Genomic DNA, 27,968 nt, shown 5'->3' with positions numbered 1-27,968 from the left:
TTAAAGTTCCATGAATTAATTTATTTTTTTACATGAAATGACTGCATTGATGCTTACATTCTACATTGCAAATGTGGTGGAATGGTGAAAATGCATTTTTATATTTTTTTATCAGTTTTTTTTTGGAAAAGTCAGTTGCGGTATATTGTAACTTCTTGCTTTGAGAATATTATTGACTCTTCTGGCTTCCCCGTGATGTATTTTGTGGTGAAGATCCAGTTAGATCCAGAGCTAGATTCACAGGAGTCGCACAAGTTTGTCCACTCCGACTACTGTCTCGAGATGACGCAACAGTTCTGAAAAAGGTCAAAATGCAATTGGCCACTGATTACTGATATATTTAATTGACCCAATTTTAAAAAAACTAACTCAAAGTTGGAAGAACTAAAAAAAATTTACATATTTGAATCCTTGATTTGAATCTGTTTAGAGAATAAAATTAAATATTAAAACTTCATATAAATTCAGATTAGACTGGAATCCTTCTTGGGGGAAGGGTTACGCTCCACCACCTAGCATGAATGTAATACTGCTGCAAGTGGCTGGCTAGTTGTGGGTGGATGATGTCGCGGTGACGTCGGCCTGGGACGCAGGAGCAGGATTTTTAAAATGCCGACACTCAGCGTGTACGAATAACATTGGCTAGGCAAGTGGCATTACGGCACCAGTCACCCTGTTTCCATCAACTCTGGAGGGCGCTATGCTACTCAACATGATAGCGTCTCGAGCAGCCTTTTAGGGCTGGTCCATGAAAGGCAAGTTTATATTTTTCCCTTCATGCTGATAGCCCACCTCTAGGCGAAGGCTTGGCATGAAAGGGCCTTAAGATTCTTCAAGGTAGAGCCCAGCTAACGTCCCGGTCGAGGGAGGTGGAGAAGCTGCTACCGGCGTCCCGACAACCTACTACAGGTGTGCAGTCGTTGCCTCGCTTCGGCAGTTGGGACCAGTCCAGGCGTTGATAAGTATAGTTGGGAAGGGCTAGTATATTGTAGTTTGAAATCAGCTTTTGAATTTGTAATAAACATTTGTATAAACTGGAAAAAAAAAAGATTCTTCAAGGTAGAAAATGTACTAAAGGACAGAAAAAATAACTGCTGGCGATGGCTATTGACCAGAATAAGTAGGGTGGGCTAGGTTGAAAACAACCTGATTTTGACTTGAGAACATCTGAAAACCCTGGAGGAAGATACAAAGAAGTGGAAAGCAGATAAACAACTGGTGCTGAATAAAATAGACCAATTGGAAAATTTCAGCAGGGGAAATAGTGTCTGAATTGTCGGGCTGAAAGAAGGGACTGAGGAGACTGGCCCAGTGAAATTCTTAGAAGATTCAATCCCACAAGTGTAAGGAGTGATAAAATTCAAGGAAAAATTATTTATAACCATAGAACCACTTACAGCACAGAACAGGCCAGTTTGGCCCTACTAGTCCATGCTGTAACAAATCCACACCCTCCTAGTCCCACTGACCAGGACCCGGTCCATACCCCTCCAGTCCTCTCCTATCCATGTAACTATCCAGTCTTTCCTTAAATGTAACCAATGATCCCGCCTCGACCACGTCTGTCGGAAGCTCATTCCACATCCCTACCACCCTTTGCGTAAAGAAATTTCACCTCATGTTCCCCTTATAATTTTCCCCCTTCAATCTTAAACCATGCCCTCTAGTTTGAATCTCCCCCACTCTTAATTGAAAAAGCCTATCCACGTTTACTCTGTCTGTCCCTTTTAAAATCTTAAACACCTCTATCAAGTCCCCTCTCAATCTTCTACGCTCCAGAGGAAAAAGCCCCAGTCTGCACAACCTTTCCCTGTAACTCAAACCTTGAAATCCTGTCAATATTCTCATGAACCTTCTCTGCACTCTCTCTATTTTGTTTATATCTTTCCTATAATTTGGTGACCAAAACTGTACACAGTACTCCAAATTTGGCCTCACCAATAGAAAGAGCCCATCAGACCCTTGGCCCCAGGAGAGTGGATGACCAAAGATCACGATTGGTAATATTTTTCAGTTACTGGGATTGGGTGGCAACATTGAGAACAGCAGTGGAGAATGCCAGGGCAAAAGGTGACCAGTCGAGAAAGAATGAGGAAAGGTACTATTCTTTCAGGATTTAAGTGCTTCTTTTGTAAAACCAAGTAAAGAATTTGGCTATGTAAAAAGACAATTAAGAACACAGAATATAAAAATGCATGATGTTGTACCCAGTGACGCTCAGTATCAATATAGTAGAGGGAACCAAAAGATTTTATAAGACTGTAGAAGTAGTTAAATTTCCTCAAAATCAGTAAAGGGGACCCAAAATATATATCAGAAAGAAGTTAAAGAATAAAGATAGAACGAACTGTAAATGATAAAAAGGACTAAAAAGTAAACCATAGATATATTTTTCAAATATGATATTGGTGGTTTAAAGTAATATTGAAAGGTATATGGAGAGCCCAACAGAGAATGTTTGGCAGGGTAGTAGGAGGGTGGATGCTCTGACTTGAGGGGGTTAATGGCACTGGAGAGGGAGAATCTTTTTCAAAATGGTGCCGAAACCAAGGGGAGGGGTTCTTCCTTGGACAGTAGCATGGGTTTTTTTTTCAGGCTTCTGGAGTTTCTTGATTACATTACTGTCAGAGCAGGGGAAATGTATATATTTGTTAACAAGGGAAAATCACTTTATTGTATAAATAAGCAAAAGGGTCTAAAGATAGAGCTGAATATGTACAAATATAAATATGAATAGAATGTTAAAAATTTATCAGTTGCAACATTAACAGAATAAACTGATCCATAGAAAAGAAGAGAGTTTTGGCACACTTTAAAAAAAATTAAAGGCATATATAGTTTTTCTACAGGAAACACAAAATTGGAACATCATGTTTGGGGGCTGGGTGGGTGTGCCAAGTGATGATGCGGGGTTAGACTGATAATCCCTGCTCTCCTTGAAAAAGTTGAGAAAAAATGACAAAAAAGGCTATAAAAGTTACAGAAATTTTAAGAACTATCTGAAGATGTATAGAAGACATCAACAAAGCCACCAAAGAAGGATAAAGGCCTTACTGTTGTACAAAAAATTGAGCAAGAAAGAGAGGCCAACCTTAAGAAAGGATCCTGGAGCTGTCCGTCAGGTGGTATCTAAAGAAGAAAGGCCAGAAGCTGGGGAGACCTTGGACACTAATGCACAGGGTCTCCCCAACAATGGCTGCCAACATCGGGTGAAGAAGTGACTGCGCATGCGCAAGAGGTCGCACATATGCAGAGCACAAAAAAGAGGAAAATTTTTAAATGATTCCAGAGACAGCTCCGGGGATCAAGAAGAAGAACTGGAAAAGCAAAGAACAAGAATGACCTACAATCAAGAAAAAAGTAGAAAAAGGTACAGAAGCTTCTTTATCTTCTGGTGAAATAAAGCAAATGTTAGATTTTTTTGACAATCCATGGAAGTGTTAACTGATGAAGTCAGGAAGAATGGTGATAAGATGGAAAGATTAATGCAACAAGTGGACACTAGATTTGAAATAGTGGATGGAAAAATTAAAGGGAATAAGTTTGGGATTCAAAATATTAAAGATCAAATGAAGAAAACAAATGGAGGCAGCTGCTAAACATGACCAGTTAATGCAAAAAAATAGATGGAAAATTTCAGTAGACGGAATAATATCAAGATTGTTGGATAAAGAAAGGGATGAGGGTCAAAACTTGAAAAAAAATTCTGCAATGATGGATACCAAAATCTTTGGGTCAGGCTGCATTTCAAAGTGACTTGGAGATAGAATAAACCTATAGGGCATGAGACCTAAACCTCAGCCTGACCAAAGGTCTCATCCAATATTTGTCAGATTCCTTGTATATGAAGTAAGAGAGAAGATATTGGAGTTGGCAGTGAAACAAGCTAAAGAAAGACATCATAATGGAAATAAGATTTTCTTTTATCCAGATATAAGTTTTGATTTGTTGAAAAAGAGAAAGGAGTTTAATCTAGTTAAAGATGTATTGTGGGGAAAAAAGGCTATTGCCTTTGTTTTGAGATATCCAGCTGTTTCAAAAGTAATCGTCCCGGGAGGGAGGAATAGATTTTTTACTGAACCTAATGAAGCAAAGATATATGCGATTCATTGCCTGTTAAAGATCAGCAGATGGTTGTAGACACTTGAATTTATTATATAACTGAGGTTTTGCTGTAACTGAAAGTCCATCAAGCTTCAAGAGTGTTTAAAAGGGGAGGAATGTTTAACCTATATTGTACGTGATCTAATATACTAGATAAGATTAATGGATTAAAAGGTTCATTGATAATCTTATAGTAAGGGATGGTATGATGTTTTGACTGAGTTATTTGGGAATGTGATGGTGATGTACTAGTTTTGTATCCCATACAGATCAGGGTAATAGAGACGCTTTAACATCATGCACCTCTGGAGTTTTAATTATATTTTCTTTTTTCTTCCTTTCTTTTCATTATTTTGGTTCTTAGCCTGGACTGTTTATTATATAGGGAGGGTTGGGTTGGAAGGGGATGCTGATGGATATAAGTTTTAATTTTGATGTCTAATGGCAGGGAATTTGTCATTTATTAGTAATATTAATGGAATTTAGAATCTGATAAAGAGAAAAAGGTTATATAAAAAAAACTTAAAGTAGAGGTGGCTTTTATACAAGAAACTCATTCAATGGAAATGGGACATATGAAATTAAAGAGAGATTGGGTAGGAGGGGTATTCTCTTCATTTAATTCTAAAGTTAGAGGAGTAACAATATTTATAAATAAAAAGTTTATTTATTTTTCCATCCACTATTTCAAATCTAGTGTCCACTTGTTGCATTAATCTTTCCATCTTATCACCATTCTTCCTGACTTCATCAGTTAACACTTCCATGGATTGTCAAAAAAATCTAACATTTGCTTTATTTCACCAGAAGATAAAAAAGTTTCTGTACCTTTTTCTACTTTTTTCTTGATTGTAGGTCATTCTTGTTCTTTGCTTTTGAAATATTGGATGTAATGACTGATAAAGTGAGGAGGTATGTGATGATAAATTCCAAAAAAATTCTGAATATTGGACCTTGAATATATATATGCACCGAATGTAGATGATGGAAAATTTATACATGTTTTTAAGCAATTAGCTCATGCAAAAGGGAAAATAATTATGGAAAGAAACTAATTTTACTTTTGATTCCAAATTGGATAGATCAGGAAGAATTATGGTTAAAAATAAGGTAACAAAAGATGTGAAAAATGTTATGAATTAAATGAAACTTGTCGATAGTTGGAGGAAGATGCATCCTGATGTTAGAGATTATTCATTTTATTCTTATAGGCATAAGACATACTCCTGTGCAGATAGGTTTTAATCACCTCTCAACTTCAGACAAGAGTCCATAGTATTGAATATCAAGCGAGGATATTGTTTGACCATTCACCTTTAGTTATGTCAGTTTTATTGGAGGGGGAGCAAAATATAGGTTATAGATGGAAGTTTAATTGCAGCATTGCTGAAAAGGAAAGATTTTTGTGAATTTATGAAGCAATAGATAAATCTTTTTAAGGACCTGAATGAACATTCTGTAACTAATAAGTTCATGGTATGGAATTCTTTGAAAACTTATTTAAGAGGACAAATAATAAGTTTACAGCTAAGGTGAAAAAAAGAACACATGTCTGAAGTTAATTCTTTGGAAAAAAGAAATAATAAAGATGAAAAAAAAATTGCAAAATCGTGGGTATTATGAACAAAGGAAAATATTGGATTTAAAGAAATTGAAGCTTAATACAATACAAACATATGGAGTAGAGAGGGATACAAGACGAAAAATATTATGAATTGGGAGATAGAGCATAAAGTTTTAGCATGGCAGTTGAAGACTGAACAAGTATCAAGAACAATAGTAGCTGTAAAAGAAGATTCGGGTGATCTTACTTATAAAACACAAAGTATTAATGATGTGTTTACGAAATTTTATAAGAAATTATACAAATCGAATCTTTAAAAGATGGGGATAAAATAGATGAATGTTTGTCCAAAATTACTTTACTCAGTTAAACATAGAAGAGAAGACAGAATTAACAAATTCATTTACAGTTACAGAATTATGATAATGCTCCAGGGGAGGATGGTTTTCCGGAGTTTTATAAAGAATTTAAAGAGTTATTAATTCCGATATTTATGGGGTTGTTAGATCAAATGGAGGATCTTTGGGACTTACCTGACTCGTTTAAAACTGTGTTGATAACAGTTATTCTAAAAAAAAAGGAAGGACTCTTTGCTTCCATCTTCATATAGACCAATTTCATTATTGAATACTGATTATAAAATTTTGTTCAAACTAATAGCTAATAGATTAGCTAAAAAAATAGATAAATCAAATTCTGAAATATCTAAAATGTGCTTTAGGTGTGGCATCGAAACTGGAACTTTGATACATTGCACATGGTTGTGTGTGAAGGTAAGATCATTCTGGCATGATATTGCAGAAACACAAGAATAACAGGAGTCAGTGTCTCCCCTACTTAGTGCTTGATGGGCTGGAGAGGTGTAGTTGCACGCCCATGGACAAAATTTACACACAACTTAAAAAATAAATGATACTTTTATTAAGCTAGGGCAACCATACTTGGACTATATAGGGGTCCTATTGTGAAAACTTGACCCTTCAAATGTATGTAAAGATGATATATCCCAGAAAAAAAAATCAAGAAAGAAACTATAGCTCTGTTGGGGCACTAAGTTATATTCTTATATTGGTGGGTGGAGGGAGGTAAAAATGTGATTTTTTTTGTCAACATTTTATATTTGAAATGTTTAACAGTTTAAACACTATATTTATGAAAAATTGAAAAATAAAGTTTTTATAATATATATTCATAAATTTCTGTTTGAAAACCTTGTTTTCAAAAATCTGGGAGCTTCAGAATGATTTGTTTCCAGATAAAAGATGTGATTTTATTTGCCTTAATAATTGGACAAACAAGTTTTTGAACACCGTTGATTAGAACATTTTAATACAGAGCAAAGTGACAAAATAAGATTAATTTTGTTAACTATATTAATTGGTAACTTGATTGTATAAATGTTTAAGCCAGTGCATGCTGGTTGGAAGATCAGTGATGATCTTAATTGGTAACTTGATTGTATAAATGTTTAAGGCAGTGCATGCTAGTAGGAAGATCAGTGATGATACATGTTAAAATAAAGCATTTAAATTCATTATTCAATGGATAGAAATAAATGTGCAACAACACTTCAAATAGTTTGAACAATGTACAAAATAAATTCCCAAGTCATTCCAGTAAGACTGAGCAGACAACAATCATTTTCTTTGGGAAAAGATAAAAATGAGATGACCTGATGCTTTTTAAAAAAAATATTAAGGAATGGTAATGCTGATGTGGAAATACTTTCAGCTGTATCACATTAACAAAAAGACCAAGTTTGTGCAGAGGTGTAAAATAAATTGTGCTGTTGATCTGATGTAGTTAAAAATATAATCTATTTCCCTTTCAGTGGCTAAAAGTACCCTGTTGGCAATAAAAGTGCACATGTGATGAATTATGCTATTATTTGGTCAAGGTGCTATAGATGATTTGTACATGCATACTTATGTGATACAAACCTTGCAGATGATGAAGAGCTGCAAATTGATGGTGATCTTGAACTCTGATGTCTATGTGATGGTGTTGGAGCAGTTGGTAATGGCAAGCCAGCCTAAATCAAAATATTTGTAATTAGGTTGAGAGAACTAGAACATCTCTTTATGCTAAATTGGCATTTTATTCAATGGATTTTATCTTGCATTGAACAGTTCAGAATTTTTTAATATTCGTAACATTACCTCAAATAGCATAATTAATATTTTAGATCTTTTTACCAGTAGAAATGAACAAAAGAAATTGTATAATTATGGGATTATATTCAGTAGCTTAACATCTAACTTTGCATTTCTGATACTTCATTTCATCAATTTAAAGTGTCGCTTCTTTGTATTGTCTTGGCTCAATCTGTGGATCCAATTTGTACACAAAAAGGGTCATAATCACTTCCTCTCAAAATATAACATTTAATATTATTCTTGTCAATACATCTTTTTTACCTGGTCAAAGTAAAGATGAAGATCTGCAGCCAAACCTGGACACTCATCCATTGCCTCCACTAATAACTTATTCAGTGACCTGTTGAAATCTCGTAGTTCACGAAGATTGATGTCTTGTTCATCTGAGGTTTCTCCAAGACTTTGCTTAGTGGAACGTATGTCTTTGACAACTTTTGAGCACTGTTTATTTTGAAAAGGATTGAATAGTCATAGTTTTTTTAAAAAGGTACTAATATAAAATGATAAAATAATATAAAATGATTTGATAAGTATAGAGGATGAAGGGGAACCTCAAAGCTAGCGAGCATTCTAGAAGTTGCTGCTTCTATTTTATATTGGGTTTAATTTATTCATAAAAAATTGGAGGTCAATAATCATTGAACATTAAGAATACATATTTGCATGGGTGCGAGCTAACTCTTGTGATACAAGAATGAATAAAGTGAGAGTTTGAAGTTGGGCAATGTTTGTGACTGTTACTGACCCACAACTATCAGTTTTCCTCTATAGATGGTGCCTGATTTGTTCAGTAATTTACAGCACAAGTTAAATTTAAAGATTTATAGTTTGAAATTTAATAATGCTGTGTAGAAGCTGTTTATTTTTCACTTTGTTGATTTAAATTTTCTACCCTTGTCTGAGTGGTCCATGACTGATTTCCCACTGTTTTTTGCTCAGTACAATATTGTAAAATATGAATTAGATTAAAAGCAAATACGTAAATATGAAATCAAAATACTCAAAAGACTCAGCACATCATATAACATTTCTGTCTCTGCAATTGCTGAGTATTTTCTACTTTTATAAGAGAATAAATGACCTCATCAGAAATTCAAGCGATATCATTTTTATTTTGCCAGGATAGAATCTTGAAGTTTTGTAAATATTAAAATGTTTGGGCCAGGACCTCTTAAAAAGCATGTACTTGCACTTATCATTTGGAAAATTACAAACTTTTGAGGATCACCATCTTCAATTTGTAAGCCCAAGCTAGTCTAGACTTCAACGTTGAGAGACGACATGGCATCATGGTCTTATTTGCTGCAATACAATTATATTGTGGAGGTGGTAGAAAAGTATAACTTACCTGTACATAGTTGGCTGTAATTAAAAACACAGAAATGCTGGAGGAACCCAGTAGGTCTTGCAGCATCCGTAGGAGGTAAGGATAATATATTTTTACCTCCTATGGATGCTGCAAGACCTACTGAGTTCTTCCAGCATTTTGTGTGTTTTTACTACAATCACAGCACCTGCTGCACAATTTTGTTTCTCTCCTATAGTTAGCTGTAAACCTTATTTAAAAACCTCACGCATTTGCGTCTTGAGCATACCAAAAGAGCAGGTAAAATAAACAAAAGTTGTTCTAAATGTTTAACAAAACTCTATTCCAAAAAATGTAAATAGTTTAAGAGATGTTCCAATTCAGTCACAATTCCTGGTGAAGGTTTTCCTGATACAAGGTCTGCACTTACATGTGCTTCATTGAGAGTCCAATGTTCGAGTGCAGTTGAAAAATGCAATTGTGTGTAATCAGCTGGTGGCCAGTAAATTCAGAATTTCAATGGCAATTGATAATTAAACTTACTGAAAACCCAGCCTTTCTGCATGGAATTGTTAATTCGTGAAAATATAAAGGACTTTAAGGAATACTGATGCCTGTAGTTTCTGAATGTAAAAGTGAATGATTAAGAATCTTACAATTCCATACACAGTACTATTTTTGTACATACCTGTTTGGTCACCCTTTCCAGTTTGATTTTCTGATCATCCAGTTCCTTTTTGAAATGTACAGTCTTGTCTTGTTTTTCCTTGGTAATTATTTGCAGGGCTGTTTCTTCCTTCATCAAGTTATCCAAAGTGTTAGTCATGCACTGAGGAAAAAGCCAATTTTTTTTGTGTAGGCAGTTAATAGGTAATTGAATTTTTGCTCAATTCATGTCTGTCCTTGTCTTTAATGTAAAAAATATTAAGTGTGATTTATTCATAAAAAAATCAGAAGTATATATACATTCCCACAAATGGAAAAGAAACTGCAGATGCTAAAATCCAAAGTAAGAAGCAAGTGTTGTTCCAAGTGGACTTGCTTATGACTTTATGAAGAATACAAATTACTGAAGGTTTCAAAAAAATTAATGAGGGTAGAGCAGTAGGCCGAGATCCCAAACTTGCCAGCATGAACCAACAACTGTCAATAAATTTGCACAAAACTGCCTGTAAAATCCAAACCAATAATTTTGTTTGCTCACCCTAACATGAAAAGACACAAAGTTACTCCAACCTCCACTGATTTGTCATGTTGACTGCAGACCAAGACTGACATCTGAAGTACATGTGGCAAAGAATAAATCAATGTATTGGATTGAAAGTGGTGTTATCTCCCAAAATGCCTTTGACTCAGAGCAACTTCATACCCTTGACTTTGGGGAATAAAATCCTGGACACCTGGTGTCAGAAAGGGATCAGGTGTATCGAGGAATGGCAGCTCATGCCATTCGAGCAATTGAACAAATACAATTTGTCTAATAGAACATTCTTCTGCTATCTGCAAATAAGGTCTTTCTGAAGGGAAAAATTGGGACCATCTATGACCTTACCTAGATGTAGTAATGTGGAGATTCTAATTTGATAGGGGGATGTGTGTAAATTTATCTCAAAGATGTATTACATATTCCAAAGTGAGGACCCTAAGTCAGGCTTACACAAGTCAAGGGAGAAATGGGAGTTGGACTTAGGCACAACAATTAATGAAGAGTGGTGGCTTGAGTTGTGTCTGGATAGCTTGAATGGAATCATCAATGCTACAGGATTAATACAGGATGGTGCAATACAATTTCTTGCATCAGTTGTACCTCACACCACAAAAATTACATAAATCAAAGCCAGAAATTTCAGAAATATGCTTAAGGTGTGGTGAGGAGGTTGGAACTCTTGTCCATTCCACCTGGTTATGAACAAAGGTAAGATTTTTTTGGGGCTACCTGGGGGACAGTCTAAAAAAATTACAGAAGTGGATGGTTGCCTTGGTGGTAGCCAGGAAGTGTTTCTGGGACAACCAACTCACAACTAAATACCACACGATGGAATGTGGAAATGCAAAATTGCATTCCCCTGGAGAAAATCACGTACAATCTAAGGAAGAAACTTAACACATTTGTTAAAATCTGGAAACCTTACTTAAAATATATTGGCACACAGATTAATTAGTTCCTTCTCCTCCCCCCCACCCCCTTGAAATAGGGGTACTGTAGCAATCCGTCCCAGAAGAGAAATTAATGTGATCAAAGAAGTGGAACATGATACAGGCGACATGTTTCTTTGTTTCATTTAGAGTTTTCCTTTTCTTTTTTTAATTTAATTGTATAAATGTAATTTAATTGACTGTACTTTCAGTTGTACAAAGGTTGGGGGGGGTGAGGAGGTGGGAGGGGATAAATACAGATTATTACAGGAATTATTACAGAAATATATGGTTTGTATTTTGAGTCTATAAAAATTAAAATATTCTTAAAAAAGTGTATGTTAAACATGCTGTTTGATGATGCTTGGTGCTAACTTGTTGAAATGAATGTAGAATGTTAGTGTTATTGGTTGAAAGCATGATTTCCTGTTCAAAGCTCTGGTTGTTCAAGCTGTTTGGAGAGGAAGCCAGCATTGTAGAGATTTATTTTTGCTTCTGTGACACACATAATATTTCTGAAAAACTGTTGCTACACTTATGAAATCCTTTAATTTCTGCTCAACTTCTGTCATAGGTTACAGGTAATAGCAAAAGTAGTTAAATGTCTCCATTAATATTTTCACCCACTATCTGCATTTTAGAACAATTGTTTGCTCTCAGGTGGGTGCACATCTTTATACCAATCGGTTTTAAAATTGAATGGAAGAGTTTTGTAACATTACTAGTGTAAGTCGTTACTATTTCAATTTTTTGGGGGTAACAAGGTAGTATCGAGCCTTGCACCTCCAGAGAAAACCTCAAACTTCATAGGCCTACATCATGTTAGCATCCCCAACAATGCTCATGTTTTTTGTACAGGAAATTAGCTTGTGGTTCCAGCATTCCAGATCAACAATACAAAGCTGTGTGTTATACTCAAATAATGGAACTGAACTCATATATACAGCAGATTTGAAATGAAAATTACAGTATGAACCATTGCCTACACAATATTGACAATGTATTGCCTCCATTGGTCAAAAAAATGACTGAGAACTGAGACCTTCCTGAACAACTTTATAAAAATTGATCAGATAAACTCAGTTAACAAACAAAAATCTATCTGTTGCTGAGACCTGTCTTCACACAAGACAACATTTGGAAGAAGCAGCTAAATATGAAATTTGAGAACTTTTGGAGAAAATTTGTCTGATTTTAATCAGTTTTACAATATTTTAACAGTATAATTGGGAATGTGACCAATGATTACCTGAATATCTTCCTGGAGCTCCTGCATCTGCCTGCGTTTAAATCTATATTTTTCATTAATGGCCTGTTTCTGTTCTTCCAACTTTAATTTAGCTTCATGCTCTTGACCTATTGTGTTACAAATTAAGGTTGAATTTTTAAAAAATCAACAGACCACAGGAAAATCAACACAAAGAAACAAGGGAACTAGGACATTGGTGAGCTGCAAAGGAGAGTTGGAGTCAGGGCCCCATCGTTTGAAAAGAAGCATGGGAACTAGAGATTAGTTATGCACAGGAATCCATGTCCCATATTTCAAATCATTGGGATTTAAGTTTTCTTCAACAAGGTGAGAAATATACACTCTCGTTTGAATATACAAGGTTGAACTTGCACTCAGTGAGCAATTATTCCAGAACGAAACAAACAAGTCATATTATTAGGGCAAGGATAGTGTGGACATCCAGCAATTTTTCCCTCAGGTCAATACCAGAAGACATATTTTTAAAGTGAGTGGAGGAAAGTTTAGGAGAGACAAAGGCAAGTGTTTTTTTTAACCTGGAATGTATTGGGTTGGTGGCTGGTATAAAAGGGACTTTAAAAAAACTAGGCAATAGATGCAAGAACAAGTTTATGGGCTGAGGCTGAGAGAGGGTTGGATGTGGGTCAGTACAATACTGAGGCAAAGGGCATGGAAAGCACGGTAGAATTGAAAAAAATTGACTTTATATTTCAAAAGCCCTAGGTAGATGGCTGAAAAATACTACTCCCCCCCGCCCCCCCAACACTGCTGTTTTCAGCTTATTTGAATTTCTCTAGTGAACTCTAATGTCAATTTATGCAGTGTCAATAACATGCTTGTTAAATTAAGTGCAAATGAGACCTTTCCGGTTTTACTTCTAGGTCATTAATCAACAATAAATAGAAGAAAACATACATTTTCTGCTTCTCCGAACTGTCCATTTTAACCTCTAAATGTAGTATAGAGCCCATTAGTATTTGCTATTGGCTGTGAAGGGACCACACTTTCCTATACTTCACACACCAATTAGTATCCCACTTTGGTCATTGGCTTGGATATGTCTCAGGGTGCAGGAGGTGAAGGCATGCTGGCAGCAATCCATAGAGCAATGTGCTCGCTCCACAATGAGTTCTGGAAATGTTCTCAATTTGTTTTGAGGCAGCAGCATCTTATTCTTGGATCTAAAGTTCCCAGATAAACCGTAAAACAGACATTTGAACATGATGCAGCATTTCAACCCAAAACATCTACAATTTCTCCCTCTTCCACCCCACGCCATGCAGTTGCTGTGCAATTCAGTTCCTCCAGCAGTTAGTTTTTTTTTGCTCAGGACATGCATATAGAAATGATCCAAACACTCACTGTAGGGTGCTATCATACATGACTGTGAAGATGATGTGGCATGAATTAGGTTCAAAACAATTTTGGGTATCTTTGAAGTCCAATGCAACACTTCATTTGATTTTTGGTTATTTTTCTTGCCCTATATTGAAAACAGGGTTCGTTTGTTTTATGCATTGCTTTCAGAAAGTCACCATTTGGGAGGAGAGATTTAAAATAACATAGCCACCTATGTGCCCTTCCATTTACCTTCCAAGTCTTTCAATAAGGGAAATCATTCTTTAAAATAAAGTGGAAAATTTCCACTTCGACCATCTGCAACAAATGATTTTTTTTAAAAAAGGAAATAATTATTCATTTCTTATTCACAAGTGGTGGAAAAGGACTTACTTGTTTCTGTGACCTTGGTGAAAGATTTTCGGTAAGTCACATTTTGATTATGGAGGAGCTGCAGTGTATTCTCCAGAGCTCTTAATTCTTTTTCACCTTTGGAAATTTTGGCATCAAGCTCATCCCCCTGCCTCTGAAGCTCTTCTTTTTCCTGAGCAACCTAAATGCAATTATGTTAAAAATTACACGTAAATATTTCAATGGTCCTGATTTTACCAAAGAGACAGCAAAAAGTCTATATGCATTACAAAATCTATGAGCAGCAATAAAATATAACCCTTCATTTTATTGGTGAGAACCATTGGGAAAAATGAATGGGATCTCAATGCATTACTTTATTTGATTCTTGTATACAAGAACTCAGAACTACAATCAGGCATTAGAAAAGATTATTTGCTGAAATCTTCAAATATTGGAAATTCCAAGACCTTTTTTTGGGACAGCCCAGAGATTTACTTTGCTGCCAAAATTAAGTGCAAATGAGACCTTTCCGGTTTTACTTCCAGGTCATTAATCAACAATAAACAGAAGAAAACACATTTTCTGCTTCTCCGAACTGTCCATTTTAACCTCAAAATGTAGTATAGAGCCAATTAGTATTTGCTATTGGCTGCGAAGGGACCACACTTTCCTATACTTCACACACCAATTAGTATCAAATTTAACAAGCATGTTATTGTGCTTCAGCTCTCAGAATCTGCTCACTGATAAATGGATAAACTTGGTTTGTGTTTAATCTTGCTGACTGTTCAAAACTGCAAGTTGGGGAACAATTAGAAGTAATTCAACAAAAATTTGCTTTGAACTGCAAGGCACAAGATTTGATTCTGAGAATCTAAAACATAATTTGAAATTTTGTGAAAAGCAATACATTTGGATGAAATCAATTTTTTGCATCTTCAATTTCTAAAGGATTACTTAATGCTTCCCACATTTCAATAGTGACTATATTTCAAAAATGTTTCATTGGCTTTAAAGAACCAGGATATCCTGAAGGAATTATGAAAGGACAATATTAATGCAAGTTTGTATGGTTCTTCAACATATGGATCTGCTGTATAATGGATATTGATTATTATACTTATTCAACTCCATCGCTATATCAGAGCACCCATCAGGAAGGGAAAGGTTTGAAACTGCTGGATGGAATCTTTATACATTGAAGAAAGTATGTATTACCTCTATTATAGCCCCAATAAACCATTTTGCAATTTGAATTCTTTACTCATAGTTATTCCCATGGAAAAATTAACATAAATACATTAATTTTTCATAAAACCTTAGCTTTGGTACTATTTATTAGAAGCTAGAAATGCTAAACTATATATAGATTCAAGCAGTTCACCTGTGAACAAACATAATAGGCTTCAACAGATTTCATGGCAAATGGTCAAATGCCCAATAACAAGATCCTACTTCAAGAAAAATGGATTACATTTGATCTCCAATTTGAATAATTAAGTCACCAGCAGGTGTTGGTATTGTGGGCACTCCATTAGGCTCCTGGATAAAGATGGTAAAAAGGGTATTCTTGCAGAGAATGATTTAGTACTTTCAGGATGTTTTCATGGTCTAGGACTAAAGGTTGATTGAATTAGGAGTGAACAGAAGGACAGCAAATTGATATTTTTCTAAAAATTGTACAAACAGGGGGAACAAGTTGTTTGCAATTAACTTATTGGTCATAGAAATTCTTATTTTAAAATGTTAATGTACATCTTTATTCAACTAAAAACACAAAATGTTGGAGAAACTCAGCAGGTCAAACAGTGTCCTTTATGTAGCAAAGATACATAACCGATATTTCAGGTTTGAGCCCTTCAAAGTATGAAAAATGCCAGCAAGCATCTGAACAAAAGAGTGGGGGGGGGGGGGGTGTGGCAAGGCAGGAGATGATGGGTGAAGAAGAGCCAGAAACATGGGTGAAGTATCGTTGCCTTTGCTACACAAAGGACTTTGAGCTTCTCCAGCATTTTGTGTTTTTATTTCATCCACGGCGTCTACATAATTTTGTGATTGTCTTCCTTTATTCAACTAGTTAAACAATCAAAATGTTCAGTATTTGCCTTGTTCATGGCAATGAGTAAAAAGATCACCTTCCATTTTGTAGCCCAATGGTTGTAATTTTTTTTTACCTTAATTACATAATAAGCCTGAGTGCATTCCTCTTCACCCTCAGGTGGTTCCATTGAAGAAATTTCATACCTCTTCTTCATTTTATCAATTTTTGAAAATCGTTCATGGAGTTCAGCACTGATTTGAAAGGGAGAGAAGTGTATAATAAAGCAAAATTCAGGAAAAATACATTTATTTGGACTTGCTATCAATTTCTAGTGCAAATTTGCCATTGAGCTTGCCTGAAGATCCAGGAAAATTCTACTTCCATGCTGGCAGACACTGAATTAAACACATTTAGCAGTAATACATACAGGAATTTCACATTCAAAAGTATTATTGCCCAAAGAGAAGTTTAATTTTGAACCTTGCCCACGTAGGAAACCAGAACCAGAGCACTCAGAGGAAACTTGTGCAGATACCGGGAGAGCAAAAAATCTTACAGACAGTACAAGACAAGATCAAATCTTGTATTGTACTACCTATGATAACTGTGCCACCCTGTGTGTCCTGTTCAAAGCTCTGTTAGTATGCTGTGCCTGCTAGAGATAGAGAGACTTGTGCCCTGTTCAAAGCTCTGTTAGTATGCTGTGCCTGCTAGAGATAGAGAGATTTGTGGCCTGTTCAAAGCTCCAGCTAGCAGCAATGCTCCAAGTCACATAACTTAATAAGAGAAAAATCTCAAAACATTTATCAAGTCAGGTAGCATCTAGGGAAAGAGAAACAGTTAACATTGATAGTGGAAAAACTTGATCAGTTCCTTTCACTGATACTGCCTGACTGAGTGTTTCTGACACTTCATTTTTTTTTATTTCTGAATTTTAACACGTAGTTTTTTAAAAAAAAAATCATGATGATGTCAGCCAACTAACTCTGGAACACAAAAACAAACTTGTAGGCAGTAGATAAGCCCTCTAATGAATGTTGGTGGGGGCAGGGATTGGAGTTGTAGATGGGAAGGACCTGCTGCTAAACAGCAAGTTTCCTATTTGTGGCTAATACAGTATATGGTACTAATTGTATCATTGTGTCCATTTTGTAATGTCAACGAGGATCAATGTCATCTGCTTCATACTGTGCAAATTTCCAACTTTAGCATGTGACACGCACAACAGCACAACTCAACTAGTTGTACAGTTACATCATAAGACCATGTTAATTAGACCACTTTTTCCCTTCAAGCCTCCTGTCATTTAATAACATTATAGCTGATCTGATTGTAACCCCATTTCCGTATTCCTCTCTGCCCTCTTGCTTACCAACCTTGACCTTTTGCTTACCAACCATGACCTCTACCCAAGTCACACGGAGAACTTGTGCTTACAATTCACAAAGAAAATTGGGGTCCTATCAGTCAATTTGAGAATTAACATACCTAACACCTTGGTGTTCCTGCTCAATATGCTTGATCTGCATTTGCAGTATATCCATATGAATTTTGATTTCTTCGGTTCGTTCCTTCATTGCTGTCTCAAGCCGCAGCTTTCGGTTCTCCAAAGACAACACATCATCAGCTTTGTTGTGGAGCAGGTCCTGTAGACGGTTAACTTTCAACTTGAGAAGGTTATCTTCAATCATTAAATCCTGAAGGATTGAGAAAATAGGTTGGTGCTAATGTAAAGGGCATGCATTAACATCATTCACAAATTCAAAGAATGTTCAATATTTTGGATGGTTTTGATTAAAATGGCAATGGAAAATTGTGGTACTGATGCTCAAAACACAGTAAAAAGGTTTGCGGGGGACATCCCACAATAGAATTCCAGATTTCTGTTACCCTTTATTTAAAACGGTGCTTCCTGCTTTGCATTCTTAATTGGCACTGACTGGGTGATTTCCACCATTGACAACAATAGTTTCTTGACCAATAATATTCAATCCTTCTATTAAATGCTTTAATTGCCCTTCAACTTTCAACACTCAAAATAATAAAAAAAATTTATTCACTGTCTTTACAATTTAACTATTTAAAAAACAGTTGTAAATCTGGTGAATTTGCATTGCCCTGCTTTCAACCCAAAACATTCTTCTTGAAGTATGTATGGTACTCAAACCTCTGCACCTAGGAATGCAGAAGGCTACAGTATAAAAGGTAGCAAAAAGAACCAGGGCCATTGCAGGCTCTGACCTCTCATCTTTGTTATAGCCCCTTTCACACTGCCAACCCTCTGAAGAAGAGGGTGAACTTACTGGGCCTGCTGCACTCCTGGAGCCTTTCCACTGCACCATGATTCACCTGGTTAATCAGCAACTTGGCATTTTAAAGGGGGGTTTCTGCCCCCAGTTGGGACATTTCACGCCATGTGATTACTGGGTACTGATCTGGTAAATTACCCGGTTCAACCCACATGTAATCGGCAGTGTGGAAGGGGGTGAAGCGCTATCTCAAGAAGGCAGCCACATCACAAATGAACCCCATCACAACCTTTTCTCACTGCTATCTTTAGACAAAAGGCACAGGATACAGAAAACTAGCACTTCCTAGGTTCGAAAGCTGCCCTTTTCTCACTGCCAACGTGCATAGGGAACGGGAAAAAATTGCAGGACAAGCTGAACCCAGCAGTGTTTCACACTACACTATTATTTGCAGGAAATTCTGCTACTCGGGATTTTAAGAGGGGGGTCCCGCCTTCAGCGGTGACATTGTGAGTGACGTATACATCCAGCACTCTGTCTGCCAGCTGACTGCACAGTGACATTTCTCAGCTGTTGGAGCTTTAGATATTATGATCTTCATAAACATAAAAATCCCAATCAGATTAATGTATCAAATTTTTATTGTTGAAATGTTTACCATATCTGTTCACTTAACAAAAAATACATTTTGTGTTATTTTTCAATGGAAGGTTTTCTAAATACTGATCAATAGTTTGTCCCGGCCGCTTCACTCAGAGTGGCCAGTGAGTGAATGAGCAGCCAGTGCCAGCTGCTCAGAGCCAGCAGCCAAGCTGAGTACATTATGGTGGACCAGCCACCCGCCTCCTGCGAGCGAGACACCACCTCTGCAGTGCTGTCAGTGCCTAGGAGAGACTGCAGAGCCATGGCCAAGCAGCTCCTCATGCTGGATCCGCTCCCCTCATGCTGGACCCAATCTGTCCACTCCCTCACGCCAGTCCCCCAGGTAACGTCACCGTTATTCGAAGAGGTAGAGGTGGCTGCTTTTGGTGAACTTAAACTGTTGAGGGGAGCTCAATTCATGCTTGCATAGCATGGGAAGGGGCTCAGGCAGCAGGCAGGGGAATGTCAGAGCTTGGCCACTGGGGCTGGCAGAGCTGTAAAATTTACCTGCCAGACTGATGCAAGCATGCAGGCACTAACATCACTAATCATACCTGGTAGAACTGGTTGTCATTTCACATCAGAAGGCAATTGGTGAGTTAACTCAGCCGGGCTCACAACTCTGCTCCAAGCAGAGTTGAGAGCCCAGATGAAATAGGCTTACCCTGCCCAGTTATTTCTTGTCACACTGCGCGATTTGGACCTGATTTGGAGGGTTAACTCATATGTACTTGGCAGTGTGAAAAGCCAGTTTCTTTCCAACAGCTTACAATAGCCATGGACTGCTCCAACATTTCAAAATGACATCTGCACTATTTTCTTCTACTGGGATAACTGAAAATTCATTACTTATCTTTTGTATTCATTGTCTCTTTTTAATTCAATTTATACATATTGTTCTTTTTAAATGGAGTACCTGTTCAGATGCAGCAAGCAAGAATTTCAATAATTATGTACGTTGTATGAAGCTTTATGTATTGGGCTCCATACAGGCTGGAGTTGCACTTTTACCATTATGGAGTACCTGTTCAGATGCAGCAAGCAAGAATTTCAATAATTATGTACGTTGTATGAAGCTTTATGTATTGGGCTCCATACAGGCTGGAGTTGCACTTTTACCATTGCTGAATAAGGGAAGTAATTGATTACCTGCATAAAGAGGGGTGCCAGACAGGAACAGAAGTAATGTAGATGTTATAGGTACGGTCAGAGTTCCCAAACATTAGCATGGTAAGAAGTGAACTTTATCTGCAGACAAAGGTGAATTGGGAAATATTGATGTGATAAGAACTTTTACTTTCGAGTGTACTTCAAAAAAAACTTTCTAAACCCATGACCTCTACCATAGAACAAGGGCTTCAAGTGCAACCTTTGAACCCCTTTTCCAGTCCAGTCAACCTACCTGAGAAGAAAAATAAAATTGTTATATAGTTTAATGGAGGTTACTATATTCTTTACAACAAGGGATTTAATATGCAGTTAAGTAGCATGTCTGCAGGCTCTATCGAGATGGCAAAGGCCGACAGCATCGAATCCACGCTGCTGAAGATCTAACTGCGCTGGGTAGGTCACGTCTCCAGAATGGAGGACCATCGCCTTCCCAAGATCGTGTTATATGGCGAGCTCTCCATTGGCCACCGTGACAGAGGTGCACCAAAGAAGAGGTAGAAGGACTGCCTAAAGAAATCTCTTGGTGCCTGCCACATTGACCACCGCCAGTAGGCTGATATCGCCTCCAACCGTGCATCTTGGCGCCTCACAGTTCGGCGGGCAGCAACCTCCTTTGAAGAAGACCGCAGAGCCCACCTCACTGACAAAGGACAAAGGAGGAAAAACCCAACACCCAACCCCAACCAACCAATTTTTCCTTGCAACCGCTGCAACCATGTCTGCCTGTCCCGCATCAGACTTGTCAGCCACAAACTAGCCTGCAGCGGACGTGGACATTACCCCCCCATAAATCTTCGTCCGCGAAGCCAAGCCAAAGAAGAAAGAAGAAAAGAAGTAGCATGTAATCTCCTTTGACCATTATTATATCTACTAGTTTCTTTCCAGAGGCTTCAGGCATAGCCCTGCACACAAGGAGCTCCGGAAAACTTTTTAATCTTGTCAGGCTCCAAGCCAAGACCAAAATCAGAAGAGTTAGGATTCAAAAACTGCTCTATGCAGATGATGCTGCCTTCATGGCTCATTCCCAGCCAGAGTTGTAAGCATTGTGCGACACATTTGTATCTGCCTGCACTGAATTTGATCTGAAAAATCAGCCGAGGTAAGATGGTCGTCTTTAGCCAACAAACCCACGACATTCCATCAATTACCATCAATGGGTCAGTGCTCGCCAACATAAAGAAATTCTACTACTTGGGCTCCATCATGACAACAAGGAACTCACTCAATGCAGAACTGGACACACGCCTGGGAAAAGCATCCACTACCTTCGGACACCTCCGTGCCCACGTGTGGGATAACTCCCATCTCACCACCAAGTTGAAGATCAGAGTCTACGAGGCCTGTGTGCTGAGTACTCTTCTCTATGGCTGTGAATCCTGGGTCACATTCAGAAAGCAAGAACACCACCTTAACGCATTCCATTTCCCCTGCCTCAGATCCATCCTAGGCTTCTCATGGCGCGACAGAGTCACAAACGTCCAAGTCCTGGAGAAGACTGGAAGTACGGACCTCTACTCAATCACCTGCCCTCGCTGCCTGCAGTGGGCTGGCCACATTGTCCGTATGGAGGATGGCCAATTGCCCAAAGATGTCCTCCACGGTGGGCTACCAGATGCTCCCTGCCCTGTTGGCCGCCCATGTCTTTGCTCCAAAGACGTAATCAAGCGCGATCTCCAGTCATTCCACGTCAACCATACCGACTGGGAGGGCATACAAAAAAAATCACGCTGGATGGCGTTCCACAGTGGCACATCACAATGTGCCAACAACTACAAAAGGTTCTGTGAGGGCCGAAGAGCTACAAGGCACTGTGTTCATCTTTGCTCGTGAAGGGATGGGCCATGATGATGATAGTTTCTGAATGGAATTAAAAGTGATTACTTTCTGGTGCAAGTGTTAACCTGCATTCTTTTGGAAGGCAAGCTATTTGATTGTATAGGGAAAGATCAAAACATCTCATTCACAGAATAAAAGTGTTGAATAGAGCCCCATCTCACCCACATGTTCATTTGTACCTGGATGTTATGATTGTAAATGATGCAGATATTTTTTTTACAAGGCACACTGAAGAGGTCATCTCGAAAGAATATCAGAAACATAATACACATTAATTAAGTTAGTTGTCATTTTCGATGAGTTCCTTTATAACTCATGAAAATTTTCACCATCAGAATAACATTTCTGATACATATGTTTTACAACTTCCTTACACCAATAGTTAACTTTACATTTGCAAAATCAAGAAGTTATTCTTGATTTCTGTCCCAGTACAATGACGACAATGTTGATGCCACTGGCCTCACATTACTAATCTTACATTTCTTGGCGTGATGGTCGATGTACTCTGTACTCTCTCACAAAACTTGTGTCGCTCCTCCTTTGTAGCCTTGTGCAATTTACTCCTCGAATTGCTCTGCATATCAGGAGATGATGTCAAGGCATCCTTTTCCTCTTGGCAATTAAACATTTTCTCCGATAGGAGAAATACATTGCCATAATTTTTAACACGTTTAATAGTTAAGTGGGCATTTAGTTACTTCATAGGAGTGAAAGGACCATTATTATTGATACATTGTGTTTCACTTTAAATATGTTATATTTAGGAAAGATATATTTCCATAATATCACTAAAGTTTAATTCACTTTGACTAAATATATGCTTTCTTAATGTCAGCAAAACATGTCAGCTTTGGGTCACTTCTTACTTTATTCCCAATGCCTGAAAGTGTGTGTCAAACTGTTCCCCACCAACCATAATAACCTTGATACAGTGAAGCCAAGGAAGCAAGTCATACAAGATTTTCTGTTGATGGATTAATCAGAGTAGGTAGAGAGAAAATTAGTCAAATCTATGAGACGAAGGCAGTGAAAAAAATAAGAACACAAACAAAGGAAATTTCAAAAGCTGTAAAATACAGAGGAGTAGGACATATCCAGTGAGTCAAGCTGTGCTAAAGGAGAATAAAGGAGACTTACAACAGAAATGAGACCCTTTCAGGTGGCCTGAACACCCAAGTGTAAAGCTGTATAATCTCCTCCCTTGTGGCTAAAGACATACTCACCTGAATGCAACAGAAGCACCTCCAACGATGCACCTGAATGTGCAGCTGTTGTAAGCGGCTGCCTGGGAATGGGCTGATGATTCCATCAGCTGGCAACCCAACTCCCCGCTGGGGAAAAGAGGTCAGCAGTGGCCGGCAGGGGATGTCGGGAGGTGGCTGGTGTGGTCTGACATAGTCCAGCTGGCCATTTCTGCACCGGGGCTGCTTTCTGCGGTTCAAAATGCGGCATAGCAATGGTGATTTTCCCTCCCTATAATCCCCCACGCAGCTGGAACTGTTGTGGGAAACAGAGAGCTGTTCCACCTGTGTGAGGGATTATGGGAAGGGAAGATGGCCATTGCTATGCTGCCATATTAATGACAGGTGGCGCTGTGGCACCAGTCACCCCACCTCTATCAGATACAGAGGCACTACAAGGCGCCTCTGGATATGAATAGGCCCTTTCAGGTGGACTAGGCAACGTTGCAAGCAGCCTTTTAGGGCTGCCACCTGAGAGTCCGCAACTTAAGATCCGATCCTGCCACTGTCCACAAGGTGGAGGGTCCAGCTGAGAGGGCCTATGGTTAGTCCTAACACAGACAGAAACTGAATTACCTGAAATTGTAACGAGATAGTGTTCCTGAAGCTTACCTTATTTTAACAACAACAGAGTGGGACATAGAATGAAAGTGGCAGTCAACAGGGTGCTCACTGTGTCATCACTGTGGTCCGATTACAAGGATTCCACAAATTAAATGAACTGTTGTTTCACTTGGAAGGACTGTTATAGTCCCTGGATGGTGAGAACCTTATGCCTATCCTTGCACTCAATCTATAAGTGAATATTATTTATTAGTTTTATTTCAGAGTTACTAAATAGTTCTTTGAGTTATATATCTGAGAGAGTAACATTTTTATACAAATTAATATTTTTGGTTATTCTCCTCTTACTTGTCCAGCAAGTTTGTTCTTTTTTAATTCTTTTTCTCCATTATCAATGTGAAGATGGATTTCTTCTATTTTACTGGTCAGATCATTTTGTTCTTCTCCACACTTATCCAGATGTCTCCTCAAATGCTGAATATCATTCTGCAATAAGGAAAACAGATGGGCGGGGTGTCCCATGAACTGCTTCTCACATAATCCACAGTTTAAAATGTTATTTCTACATAGTGCATTTTTAAAAATTTTAATTGCATCCAACATAATTTTTAAACATTAGTCATACATTATCCTGCATGAATTATTTGTTATAAAAAGTGGAAAATAGTAAGTATAGACATAATCTGTTGATAAGTAAGGCCAAACGATCACTTCAATACAAGAGCCTGTGAATCTACAATTTGTATTGCCAGTCAAAGGAACTTCGAAGAAAGCTTTATTTCAGTTTTTTGTTATATCTGAAAGAGACACATTGACAGAATCTGTTATACATGGATGAAGAAAGATAAAAACATCCTGGTAGTAACAATTGTGAAAATATTGTTACTTAAAGAGGAAAAGCCTTTGAGATTGTGCCTTTCCTTCATTATTCTCTCTGGGTGCAACTAGCTTTAGATGTCGTTACTTTCTCTTTACAAGAAAAAAAATTATTCAGACTCTCATATTTCAATTGCAAGAGATTACATTAAAATGGTTACACTATAGTTATTTTTCCCCTTTGAAAGGAGAAAGGTTTAGCTTATATTTGCCATTCAAGATAATATTTTTACAGGTGTGACAGACTATGTTATATTTTATGTAATAGACAATAGACTCCTGTGCTGAAGATTTTCACAAAGAGATGCAAATGGAAGGGTCCATCTCAGGAATAGATCTCTCATGGATTGATTTTGGGAGTCAGCAAGCTATTTTGGAGGAGTGTGCTGTTTTAGGAGGATCATGTGGTTTTGCCAGCAGATAGAGTCAAACATGTTGACAGAGAATGAGAGAGAGAGAGAGAGACTGCTGTGTTTCTGCAGTGGCTTTTGGAAGCCCCATTTTGAAGATGGGTTGTGAGTTCTGAGTTCAGCCTGTTCAAAGCTCTTGTGCCCCATACAAGAGAAGATGGCTGGCTGTATAATGTTTCGCCTGAGATAAGGGATACAGAAAAAGAACTCTGTGGTGACCTGAAAGAAAGAGGTTATCATCTGGAAAACCCTGATGGGGCAAGTTTCTTCAGCAAGACACTGAAGTGGCTGATCAGAAGGAATCAGTTTGTGTGTATCCAACAAGCAACAAATCTCTCTCTGAAAACCAACAAGAACCTTCCTGAGTGGTAACCATTTACCTTTCAAGCACCAAAGGCTGGTAATGATTCATGAATGTTAAATTCTGGGCACAGTATAAGAATTGCCTGATACTGGTGAAATTGGAAGAGTGAGAAATGAGATTGGACTGTGAATACTGAACATATACACGCATAACATACATGTGTGCTTAGAATTAGAAGGATGTTAAGTTAATAGTAATAAGTTAAAGTTTGATCCTGTTTTTATGTTTAAAGAAAATTAAAAGTAACTTTTATTTAAGTAACCATTTGTCTTGGTGAATTTCTATTGCGGATGGATTTTGGGGTCCTCTGGGTCTGTAACACAGGACAATGGAAAAGCTTTATGTATTTCTTTTTACATAACAAAAAACAATCTTAAATCTTTAAAATTATAGAGTTGTACTGCACAAAAATAGGTCCTTCAGTTCACTATGTCTATGCCGATCATCAACTACTAATCTGTATTATTTCAACTGAATTTATGATGTTAAATTGACAGGAATTTGGATATAAATCTATGTTCAATATGTTGATGTTTGGAAATTCATGAGAATTGTGGAATCTTGATAAAAAGTTATTGATAGACACTGATGAAAAGGAAATGTGTCTGTGCAAAGTACTCTTGAAGCTAGTTTGTCAATTTTCATAAAAGGGTAATTTCATTATTGTGCTTTTTAATTGGCTTATTGGGAGACCGAAAACATCCTGAAATGTATCCTTTATCAATCAAGAAATTTGGGATGTTATTGACTCGGGGGCCTCTGAAAATGTGATACTGGAGCATCTCTGAATGACTGCAATCTGACTGTTATCTTTTGTCATGGTTTGATACAACAAAGTGATTTGCTGTGCCACTTCATATGACAGTTATATTAACAAGGAGTAACACGTTGCTATATAAAGTACACTGTTTGACCTGCTAAATTTTGACAGCATTGTGTTTCTAGTTATATTACCAGGCTAATTTAGAGGACATTCTTCAACTCAAGCCTGCTCTGTCATTCATTAGGTTCATGACTGATCTGACTGTTTTCTCAACAATGCATCTAACCTACCTCATAATCTTTTATTCCACTGCTGGTCAAGAATTTACCCGTCTTAAAAATATTCAAAGGCTCTGCTTGCACCACCATTTCAAGGAAGTGAGTTCCAAAACTCATGATCTTTGAAACAAAAGTTGCCTCATCTCTCTTAAATGCATCACAGTTCAAGTCATGTATGAGGCTGGAGTCTCAATTAAGTCAAATATGTCGGTTTGGTTCAGGGAAGAAGAACTGTTCAGGTTTATGACCATCCAACAGCCTTGTGGTCACTCCTACTTATACTGTCCTGTTGTATTCATTCACATACCCATGGTGATTTGGGAAAAACTGATAATGACTCAACCCATTTGTTTTCTGCTTAATTGTCAAAATGTCAGCCGTGGTTTAGCAGTAGCAGTGATTGCTAGTCCCAATCAGGAGAATGAAGCAAAAAAATCTACATTGATATTCCAGAGCTGTGCTGTTGTAAATTCTGTCCAATGAATTAGTGAATCTGTCATCCAGTTGAGAGATAAATACTGGCCAAAGCACATGGGGTAACTACTCTTCTTGTGATTGCCATGGAATCGTTAACATCTACCTGAAAAAGCAAAATAACACTGCAATCCCTCAGTGCTACACTCAAAAAAGACTTTTGTGTTGATGTATGTGGAGTCAGACTCAAAACTGGAACATTTCTTATTTAGAGGCGAGAACTTTAGTAGCTTTGTGATTAATTGAACCACAGATAAAACTCTGGAGTGTTTATTGGTCTAAATATTCTCAATTTCATGACTTCTTCCAGGCTTGTATTCAGAATTATGTAATTTGCAATTGTTTTAACAACTAATTTTTATTAAATATTCAAATATGATCAGATATTGTGCAAATTCTATTTTTGCACATCTGTACTTTATTGCATAGTGCTACTTAGCTATTTTTGAAAAATCACTCAATATTCTGATGAAACAAATAATGTGGAATTGATTTAAAATCACGATGTAAAATTAGAGATTCTGAAAAGAGGAACAAGATCAAAATAATCAATGAAACATGAAAGGAAGTTGGTTACGATTGACAAAATTAGTTATATGGTACATGCCAAAAAATTACCTGCACTTTCTTAAGTTGTGAATGTAATAGGTTCACTGTGCTCTTCTTCTCTCCTAAAGTCTTTGTGAGTTCTTCCACCTTATCCCCCAAAATATCTTTTTCAATACTGCTCACATTTCCTTCCAACTTGGCCAACCTCCGCTCTAGTTGCTGGATCTGAAAATCCTATCAACAGAAAATATGTATTTTATCAATCTAGTCAAGCTTCAAATATTTTTGTTCTAGTCCAGGA

General features: G+C 37.4%; 1 protein-coding gene across 1 annotated transcript in view; it reads right to left on the bottom strand.

Moving 5' to 3' along the window:
- The window catches only part of ccdc39 (coiled-coil domain 39 molecular ruler complex subunit), a 64,074-nt gene continuing 36,106 nt past the window's right edge, over positions 1-27,968 (bottom strand). Inside the window, exons 11-20 of the mRNA XM_069897131.1 lie at positions 27,737-27,901; positions 24,302-24,439; positions 17,737-17,945; positions 16,382-16,499; positions 14,247-14,406; positions 12,516-12,622; positions 9,819-9,959; positions 8,086-8,265; positions 7,609-7,700; positions 1-296 (exon numbers count right to left, since the gene is read on the bottom strand). Coding sequence (XP_069753232.1) covers positions 170-296; positions 7,609-7,700; positions 8,086-8,265; positions 9,819-9,959; positions 12,516-12,622; positions 14,247-14,406; positions 16,382-16,499; positions 17,737-17,945; positions 24,302-24,439; positions 27,737-27,901 — 1,437 coding nt within the window. The 3' untranslated portion in view covers positions 1-169. The remainder of the gene's footprint in view (positions 297-7,608; positions 7,701-8,085; positions 8,266-9,818; positions 9,960-12,515; positions 12,623-14,246; positions 14,407-16,381; positions 16,500-17,736; positions 17,946-24,301; positions 24,440-27,736; positions 27,902-27,968) is intronic.

Source organism: Narcine bancroftii, chromosome 9 (assembly GCF_036971445.1).
Source record: "Narcine bancroftii isolate sNarBan1 chromosome 9, sNarBan1.hap1, whole genome shotgun sequence".
Taxonomy (NCBI): Eukaryota; Metazoa; Chordata; class Chondrichthyes; order Torpediniformes; family Narcinidae; genus Narcine; species Narcine bancroftii.
This window is presented reverse-complemented; position numbering and strand designations above follow the sequence as displayed.